General features: G+C 47.5%; 1 protein-coding gene across 1 annotated transcript; it reads right to left on the reverse strand.

Annotated features, from left to right (window-relative positions):
- Positions 1–1,694: 1,694 nt before the first annotated feature.
- On the reverse strand, positions 1,695–10,524 carry LOC310785275 (germ cell-specific gene 1-like protein; the record flags this gene model as incomplete). Its single annotated transcript, XM_083646295.1, has 6 exons — positions 1,695–2,247; positions 3,738–3,849; positions 4,544–4,702; positions 5,073–5,132; positions 6,390–6,584; positions 10,329–10,524. 6 exons carry the CDS (start codon positions 10,522–10,524, stop codon positions 1,695–1,697), a joined length of 1,275 nt encoding a protein of 424 aa, XP_083502421.1.
- Between the last annotated feature and the right edge of the window lie 307 nt (positions 10,525–10,831).

Raw genomic sequence — 10,831 nt, forward strand, 5'->3', positions numbered from 1 at the left:
GGCTCGCTGGGATTGGTTAGTGTAAATAAATCCCAACTAAACTCCCAAAATCACAATATGCTATAGGTTCTAATTAAATTCTAAAGGCTAATAGAATCAAAATACAAGTCAATTCCATCTTGTGAAGGACTCTGCATGAGTGATATCTTGGTCAAATGTAAAAAACGCAAGTTGCCTTCAAAAAACAATCCAAGGCAAGTTGGAATCCAATCCAACTTGGAAGAGTTGGAATCCAATCCAAGTTGGAAGAATTAAAATGCCTTTATTTTACATGGCAAAGAAAAATGTAAAAAAATGACCAACGCGTTGCGACCACACATACGTCTTATAGCCTTTAGGACAGTAACAGCAGTCTCATCAAGATCACCCAGTAAACACAACAGGGTCTGTCGGGGCTGCCATCTCCTCCTGCCACCCCCCCTGCCCACACACACACACACACACACACACACACACACACACACACACACACACACACACACACACAGGGCCGTAGCTAGCTATGAGCACGGGGAGGTCCGGACCTCCCCTAATATTTCAGAGATTTTTTTAATATTTCAGGGATTTTTTTTTTTTTTTTTTTAGCCTTTATTTAACCAGGTTTGTCCCATTGAGATCAAAGATCTCTTTTACAAGAGAGACCTGGCCAAGAAACAGCAGCAACACAAAGTTACAACAAACAAACACATAAACACATACAATTGAAAAACATTAAAATGATCAAATAAAACATTTGCATACAGACAGCCTGTTCTCAAGAGATTTTACCATAGCCTTAAAACCATTTAAGGTTACTAAGCTATTAAGTTTAAGATCAGACTGCAGACTGTTCCATGCGGTGGGTGCAGAGAACCTAAAAGCTTTCTTCCCCAATTCAGTTCGGACTTTGGGAACAGAAAATTGTAGAGTGTCCTGAGAACGAAGATTGTAAAAAAATAAAACAATCTGCATGGAAAACAGGAAAAGCATGAAAAACACGGGATCGCTTTTATTTTGAAACGAAAGGCAGGTCAGGCAGGAAGTCATCTGACGCCGCGTCCGCGGTAACTTGATTCTGAGAGAGCAGCAGCATGGTGGTGAGTGATGACTGTTTTTCTGCCTGGCGAGATAATTGAAGGTGAGCGAGCTGCGAGACAGTGAGCGAGTGAACGACAGACAGTGAGTGACACACACTGACAGATTTTTTAGCAACAACCAAGAAAGTAAGTGTCTAGTCTGTCTAAGTAACTTTGTGTGTTGTGTACGGCTTGGGTTGTGTACCTGTGTTTGTAGGTGTCATTTTGATATGAATTTGGCTAAAACAGTTTGTGTTTGTTAGTTACAATTATGTTGACAGGAGAGCTGAGCAGGTGGTGACATGAAAGAGAATATACTGAATAATGACATCACAACAGTATAATCCTAATGTTGATTTAAAATGATATATTACTCTAAATATGGCTTAAAAAGGGGGGGGAAAAAACTCAATTTTCCGCCTCCCCTTGCTGGACCTCCCCTATTTCGGAACCCTGGCTACGGCTACGGCCCTGCACACACACACACACACACACACACACACACACACACACACACACACACACACACACACACACACACACACACACACACACACACACACACACACACACACACACACACACACACACACACACACACACACACACACACACACACACACACACACACACACAGTCTTAGCACATGGAGCCCTCCCCCTCCTCCTGCAGAGCATAATCTATCTCATCCATCTCCCTCTCACAGTCTTCACACCCCTCCACCCCGCATCCCTCCACCACCACCACCTCCCCCAGCCTCCCTGCTCCAGCTCCTCCTCCTCCCACTCCCATTGCTCCTCCCACTCCTATTGCTCCTCCCACCCCTACTGCTCCTCCCACTCCAACTCCAACTCCCCCAATAATTCCTCCGACTCCAATCCCTCCTCCGCCAACGAGCAGCGCCCCCCCGGCACCGCAGGCCAGCGGCCCCACGGCGGGCCCCGCTCCTCGAGGCCACAGGGGGTCGATGAGCGCCCCCTGCTGGCCCAGCTGGATCAGCTGGCTGACGGAGTAAACCCCCGCCCCGCCGGCTGCGTGCACCACCTCGTCGTAGGAGGGGGCGCGGGTTGCGGCGCGGGGATCCTCCAGCCTCACGCGGGCGCGGTGCTTCATCTCGATGAGGGTCTTGGTGTAGGAGTTGAGCGTGGCGACGGCGGCCGCCATGCAGCAGCTGAACGACAGCCACGCCATGCTGCAGGGGGTGGAGGAGAGGGTTAGCTGAACGACAGCCACGCCATGCTGCAGGGGGTGGAGGAGAGGGTTAGCTGAACAACAGCCACGCCATGCTGCAGGGGGTGGAGGAGAGGGTTAGCTGAACGACAGCCACGCCATGCTGCAGGGGGTGGAGGAGAGGGTTAGCTGAACGACAGCCACGCCATGCTGCGGGGGGTGGAGGAGAGGGTTAGCTGAACGACAGCCACGCCATGCTGCAGGGGGTGGAGGAGAGGGTTAGCTGAACGACAGCCACGCCATGCTGCAGGGGGTGGAGGAGAGGGTAAACTGAACGACAGCCACGCCATGCTGCGGGGGGTGGAGGAGAGGGAAACTGAACGACAGCCACGCCATGCTGCGGGGGGTGGAGGAGAGGGTTAGCTGAACGACAGCCACGCCATGCTGCAGGGGGGTGGAGGAGAGGGTTAGCTGAACGACAGCCACGCCATGCTGCGGGGGGGTGGAGGAGAGGGTTAGCTGAACGACAGCAACGCCATGCTGCGGGGGGTGGAGGAGAGGGTTGCTGAACGACAGCCACGCCATGCTGCAGGGGGTGGAGGAGAGGGTTAGCTGAACGACACCCACGCCATGCTGCGGGGGTGGAGGAGAGGGTTAGCTGAACGACAGCCATGCCATGCTGCAGGAGGGTGGAGGAGAGGGTTAGCTGAACGACAGCCATGCCATGCTGCAGGGGGTGGAGGAGAGGGTTAGCTGAACGACAGCCATGCCATGCTGCAGGGGGTGGAGGAGAGGGTTAGCTGAACGACAGCCAAGCCATGCTGCGGGGGTGGAGGAGAGGGTTAGCTGAACGACAGCCACGCCATGCTGCAGGGGTGGAGGAGAGGGTTAGCTGAACGACAGCCACGCCATGCTGCAGGGGTGGAGGAGAGGGTTTGGACCACAGACGTTGAATGGATGCTAATGCTAATGCCATGCTAATGTTGACTTCTCTCTGTAGCTCTTCTAGTCAACATTAGCCTGGCCATGGCAGCAAGGAGAATCTGCTTTGGTTCTTGTTGTAAAGCCTCTCACCTCAGCAACTCACCATAGGTCAGTTTATTTATTTATTTATTTATTTATTTATTGCATGTTTTTAGAGGGAGATTCCTATCTGGAGGAAACCCCAGGGGAGCACAGGAAGAAACATGCAAACTCCACACAGAAAGGCCCTTTTGACAACCCCACCTGGGCGGTATAGGCACTGAGGACATGGGGGATGGGGGACACGCCCTCTGCACCCGCTGCGTCCCAGGCGGGAATCGAACCCAGATAAGTCGGTTGATACAGAAGCTAGCTAACATATAAAACATATAAAAATGCCGCCGCTCCGACCATTCTGGAACACTGATTTGAATGAGAATGACTATTCTGCATTATGATATTTTGAAAAAAGTGATTATTCATAATTTCATCATGCCAGTCAAGAACTTTGGGATGAAAACTGGGGGTGGGGATGAAAAAAAAACTTACGCAAAGGACCAGCCGTAGTCCCATGTCTGTGGCCTCCAGTCTTTAGGTCCGATACTGACGGTCATCTGAAACACTGTGGTGTACATCATATGTGCTACCATCCCCATCATACCTGACAATGAGGGAGAAATGAGGGAGAAAGACAAGACAGAGGTCAAGACAGAGGTCAAGACAGAGGTCAAGACAGAGGTCAAGACAGAGGTCAAGACAGAGGTCAAGACAAAATAGAAAAATATGGACAAAGATTGTAGCCTGGTGAAAACATCCTGATAACGTGACCTCACATCCTGTTTTGCTCTACGTATCTGGACTTCCAGCCGCCCACAGCGATTTCAGTACTTTGCCTAAGACAACTCCTTCAGCCAATCAGCGTTGCCAAAAGCAGAACAACGATAACGTCTTTTTTCCGCCAAGAAACTCCGCTAGTGCATAGCCTACTGGTGTTCTTTATTAACTGTTGTTATTGAGTATTTCTGCAATAACTGCACACTGTGTTTACTCTACTGACGTTACCGTTACCGTTGTCCGACGCCATTACTATTTTGCCAGCTGATCGGTCGCTTACGTTGTCAACTACGGCGGAGTCTCTGATTGGCCCAGGTTACATTGTAATTTCTGGAAATCACTGCGGACCCGTGGATCGAAATAGGATGTGAGGTCACGTGTAAAGATGAAACTCTCTCTTTCTGGTAACTATGTAGGCCTACACTGTACAGCAAGTGACACTTGAGGATGAAATAGAAACTGTAATCTAAACAGCAGTGAGCGAGCACTGATCAAATGACAGATCTTTTTAAAACATGCACCTGACAGCACGGTGCACATGGCGGCGAAGGCGTTGATCTTGAGGGCGTTCATCTCCCTCTTGGCACAGAGACAAATGGCCTCCACACACATCAGCAGGAAGCCCATGGCCAGGAGGCCGATGTACATGAACTCACTGATCACCGACAGCCACAGAACACCTGCGGGGGGGTGGGAGAGAATCATTTGGAGATGATACCACAACAGCCTGATCAACCCAGGTGAATCTGATCGGCATACAGATGGATTTGAAATCAAAATTGGCAAACGCTTGTCTATTAAGTACTGAACTCTGTCACTTTGAGGCAAAGGTCAAGAAGCATCTGTTCGACAGAGTAACTGCCGACGACGACAACAATGTGTAATTCATATCTTAACTTTTGTTGGTCCTTGTTGGTAAAATGTAATCAAATAATTTCTATTAATTATTTGTATTGCCATTCATATTGATTGGGTGTTTAGTTATGTTGAGGAAACCACAGGAGTGCCGGTTATTTTCATGGAGGTGTGGTTGGTCTGTGTTGTACCAACCTTGTGTCTCTCCTGGCGTCAGCTCAATGAAGCTCCGACACTTTTCTTCCTGGTCCTCGCCTGGAAAACCAATCAGAGCAGAGTTCAGCCATCGACATCCTCATAGTGACACACATGGGCCATACGTGTACCACGACCGGACTACAGCTAGCTAGCTAGCGAGTGTTGCTGCCAGAGGCATTCTGGGCCACTGGACAAGTCGAGCCCGATTTGCTACTTAGCAATGATGATGTTGATTGGTAGAGTTCTTTCCCAGCACAATCCATGCTGGTCCTCTTGTAGCTCTGGAAAGTTATAGGCAAAAACAAATGCAAGGTCAATGGGGTCACACTCCTGTGAGCGTGACCCCATTGACCTGGCATTCATTTTGGCCTATAACTTTCCAGAGCTACTATGAGGAACAGCATGGATTGTGATGAGAAAGAACTCTACCAATCAACATCATCAAGTAGCAAATAGGGCTAGACTTTAAAAATGTGAACTATCCCTTTAAGAGACTAGGCTTGTTGCAGCTATAATCAGAGCCGTGTATATAGAAGAGCGACATCTCCATTCACTCCAATTAAATTGACCAGTTTTTTTACTCTCAAGAGTTCCAGGAAGTAAGGTCCTGGATTAAGCAGCATTGTCGAGTTGCAGCAAAATGGACAGTTTGTGATGTACTTTGAAAGTTTTTTTTAAAGCCTTATTCAGTAAGTTTTCAAAGTTTTACTGTTGGAGAAACTGCGCCCTCTGGGTCCAATAGTATCGATAACGATATCGCCGTTCAAAGTCAACAAAACACAGCGCCAGAAGCTCTATGTACATGTTGTGACATTGGGTACTCACTACGTGATGAAATAATAATCCATAGTTCCGTGAAACATCATTTTCGTAGCAAATCCGAATCGAGTTACTTCCTCGTTTTCATGAACACAGCGCTTCCGCTGTACAGCGCATGCGCGCATGCTTTTCTTTTTTCTTTTTTCTTGCTACGGGACGTGACTGCTTAGTCCCAGTGCTGGCCAATGGAGGGCGGTGTGGGATAAATAAAGACGAGGGTCTCCCTATTAAAAGTCAATCTACCATGTCCTGTGACTAAATAGCTGTTATATTACAGTAAAAAATGTCAAAAATCTTACTGATCGGGGCTTTAAATCAAATTGTACATTATCAGCTTTATTTTAGCATTCAAAAGTAGCGCCATGTGGAACTTATCCTCCTTAAAGTGAATGCTTAAAGGACTTTCACCTCCACAGAAGAGCTTTAAACCACCAACATCACATCGTGAAGTTACAACCTCAGATTCTCCAGCGTGTGAATGTTCTCAGCACCAACCTTCATTGTGTTTCTCACAGGACTGCCAGAAGCCGGTGTGGAAGTAGCGCAGCATGTACTTGTCCTCGCCCGTGTCCCAGAGGTAGTGGACGGCGTTGGCCAGCTGCTTCCTCCGGATCCTGGCCTGCTCCTCCCTCTGCAGCGGGGACAGCGTCATGTTGGGGGCCGGGTTCTTTGGGTCCGGGGTGGGCGCCTCTGGACGGAGACAGGTGTGGCGGGTGGGTGGAAAAGAATGATGAGAATTCGACAGAGAAAAGACAGAGACAGATGAGAGAGTGTTTTCAGAGGTTGAGAGGTAAAAGAGGTCAGAGAGACTTAAAGTGGGGGGCCCTAGCCCTAACTTCTGGCCCCCATGACCAGACCACAGCCAACACTATCACGTTGACAAGATGTGAGCCAGGGGTGTAAAGTGTGTGTGTGGGGGGGGGGGGGGGGGGGGGGGGGGGACACTCCTTCTGGCCCCTCTTGCTCAGACCACAATCATCTTTGAACTCAGCCTACATTGTGATGTGAACTAAAGTTTCGTGACTGCATCTTGCACAGTTGTGACGCTATATATCGCAGACAAAATGACAGACAGACAAACAGAGAGACAGACAGACAGATAGACAGACAGACAGACAGACAGACAGACAGACAGACACACACACACACACACACACACACACACACACACACAGACAGACAGACAGACAGACAGACAGACAGACAGACAGACAGACAGACAGACAGACAGACAGACAGACAAACAAACAGATAGACAGACAGACAGACAGACAAAGTACAAAGCAAAGTACTCAAAACTGCTTCTGTGGTAGTTCCCACTAGGTGTCTCCAGGACCACATTTTGCCATATTCACACACACACACACACACACACACACACACACACACACACACACACACACACACACACACACACACACACACACACACACACACACACACACACACACACACGCACGGAGGGAGTGAGGTGAGAGAGGCGGTTTGAGAGGGAAGACAGGAAGAAAGGGAACAGAGGGAGGAAGAAATATTGAATGGAGAGAATGAAGGGAGAGTGAGGGAGGAAAATAGATGAGAGAGAGGGAGGACAGAGGATGAAAGAGAGAAATGAAGAAGGGAGATACGTCTGAGGAGGGAGAGAGGGAAAAGAGGCAGGGAAAAGAAAGAGGATAGAGAGAGGGAGAGAGGAGAGGAAGATGGGAGAAATAGGGTGAGGAGGAGGAGGAGGAGTGGGAACAGAGAGAGCAGAAGAGACATTTAGGTTAAGATGAACCCGGTATGAACCTGGTACCCGGCAAAGCATGACCTGTCAGGGCAGCGTGTCAGTGGCAGGTTTTGTCTCGCCTAGGAGTGAAATGTACGTATGAAGGTGCGGTACCAGCAGGGGGCAATATTGGCACTAGGAGCATGAAATAAAACAGTGGAAGCCTCAGGGTGTTGAGGCCGGGGTGGCAGGTCGGCGTGTTGGCTTTCCTCAGCGTTACTTTGGTAACGCTGAGGAAAGCCTGTGAGGCTGAAACGCGTCCGTTGCACTGCTGCTGTGCGCATTAAAAGTTTGAACTTTAGACTTCTGAGAGTGCTGTTTTTGATTTGATTATTTTGCGATTTTTGGATCGGCACCCAGTAACTTTCTTTAAAACGTTGGGTTGAGCATGCCAGTTCGTTGATCGGCGTGTACTTTCGCCTTGGAAGCCGGCGAGCAGGTTTCAATTCGTAGCCTAAGCCGCATTTATATGAAAAGATTTTTCTTATTTAACCATGACCAAACCATAACCCTAACCTTAACCTTAACCAAGTTGTTTGACTTGCCTAACCCTATAACCATAACAACCACATTCGTGGCATCTCGACGGGTGCTCCGACTTGGAGGCAAAACATGAGACTGACATGGTGCCATGCGTGATACCGGGCTGCCAAAATTAGGGCAGGCCAGAGAGAAAAGCAGATGAGTGAATTTATTCAGAGAGAAAGAGAATAGACTTATTCCTCAAAATAAACATGTAGCGCTGTGTACAGTAATTTGCCATGTATAGCTATAGCGCTGTGTACAGTAACTTGCCATGTATAGCTATAGCGCTGTGTACAGTAACTTGCCATGTATAGTATAGCGCTGTGTTCAGTAACTTGCCATGTATAGCTATAGCGCTGTGTTCAGTAACTTGCCATGTATAGCTATAGCGCTGTGTACAGTAACTTGCGATGCGGTCCCTCGTGGGTCGTGGTCTGTAACAATCCCCCCACAGAAACACTGCCTTCTGGGTAATCTGATGTTTTCCATGGAGCAAAAATGTAATATATAAACAAATAGGCTTAAAGCCGCAGGATAAGACAGAGGGCAGTGAACCCAGATAACACAGTTGCAGATAGAGAGGTTCTGAGATTAGAGCAACAAAGCCGGGATTATGTGAAGCGCTGCCACTCGGTTGCAAGGAAAAACATAGTGGATGCCATGAAATTATGAGAAACTGTACTCATAAAAGACATCGTGATACTTAACTTACTTTTGCTTTGAAATTCTAACAATTTGATACTTTATCAGCTATTCATCCCTGACCATGTGTTTTAGAAGTGAAATATTGTATCATCAAAATCACAATCTCTCTTACAACAGTAGAAACAACAACAGACTGATATTGTACCTTTGAAAAGGGCAGCTTATGTGCCTTTCTATCTAGCAAACCCACACTTCATGGAGTAAAGTATTATTATTATTATTATTATTATTATTATTATTATTATTACTATCACTATTATTATTATTATTATTAGTAGTAGTAGTATTAGTATTATTGTTGTTGTTGTTGTTGTTGTTGTTGTTGTTATTATTATTATTGTTATTATTGTTATTATTATTATTATTATTATTATTATTATTATTATGTCAAAGCGAGAAATAAGTCAAAATATATAGAGTGGAGCACACCCAAAAAGTTTGAAGAGGTGCAGACTAAGGAGAATTGCACCCTGACAAAGGCACTTTCACCAAAACATGTTGGTGTAACCCATTAAACACAGCAGAGGAGACTTTGAGTGTGCGACTTATTTTCTTAAAGCAAGAAATAAGGAAATCAAGTTCAAGTAAAGCAAGTTCAACCAATGCTAACTCTGTCAAACCGAGATTGGAGAAAGGCACTTCAACCCCTCCGGGAGGCCGGGAGGTTTGTGTTATGTTCGCCCCGGTTGTCTGCTTGTCTGTCTGTTTGTCTGCTTGTCTGTCTGTTTGTCTGCTTGTCTGTCTGTTTGTCTGCTTGTCTGTCTGTTTGTCTGCTTGTCTGTCTGTTTGTCTGCTTGTCTGTCTGTTTGTCTGCTTGTCTGTCTGCTTGTCTGCTTGTCTGTCTGTTTGTCAGAATATCTCAAAGGTTATGAAGGGATTTGCATGACACTATAAAAGCAGGCCGTGGGCCAAATTAGAACTGATGAACTTCCTGTGCCCATTGGCCAAAAGGGGGCGTGGCAATGGTTGGGCATGTCCAATCACAAAGTGAAGCCAAACTTCCAAACGTATTCAGCTTACACCACAAAACTGAATAGAAAGGGTGGTCATGGGCCAAAGACGATAGGATTACATTTTGACATCCACTATAGCCAAAAGGGGGACGAAACATAGATAACACAAATACATTATTAACGTTAACACTACATAATTATCAAATGTTGTGTTAAAACGTCAACAAACGTCTTTATAATAATTCTGTGATTACCATCAACGATACAAGTCGCCATTTTGATGTGGCTGTGATGTCAACTCGGACAAAGCCTAGCTCCGGATGATACCCGGATTTCCGATCTGTAATTCCGACCTGGACGACCGTTCATTTCACTTTTAACAGGTCGCAACCCAGTTTTTCCGGCGGTCAATCAATATCATGTACAAAAAAATAGATAGGAAACCCTTTGTTTGTATGTCGGTGGCGTTCCAATTCCCTTCCTTACCTGTGGTGTACAGCGGACTGTTATTCTCCCCGCAGTTCCTCAGCTTGACCGGCGACAGACAGAGGGGCTTGACCACCTTGTGCGTCCCCTCGCACCAATAGGAGGTGCAGAACGCCAACACGGACAGGCTGAGAGCCAATGAGGTGAGGGACAGGGACAGCAGGGAGCGGTTGCGCCTTGACATTTTCTCCAGCATCTTGACCGCTCGACTTGGTGGCTGGAGGGAGAAAGTAAGCAAAGGAGAGAGCAGGGCGGGTGGAGGAGAGGTGGAGGTTGAATGGAGCAAAGCGGGGGGCGGGGGTCAAAAAAGAGGGTGATGAAAAAGGGGGGTGTGACGGGGAAAAGGGGTGCGATGTGTGGTGACTGGTTCAAAAACAGGTGAAAGAGCTGATGAGGACCAATCAGGATGTGGATCAGAAGAGCGAGGCGGGGATTCCCGAGACAAGTCAAGACGAAGGGAAAAGTGACGTTGAGCATGAGGGTGAGGAGAAGTCAGAGGGGAG

The sequence above is a fragment of the Poromitra crassiceps genome (assembly GCF_964638095.1).
Source record: "Poromitra crassiceps genome assembly, chromosome: 11".
Taxonomy (NCBI): domain Eukaryota; kingdom Metazoa; phylum Chordata; class Actinopteri; order Beryciformes; family Melamphaidae; genus Poromitra; species Poromitra crassiceps.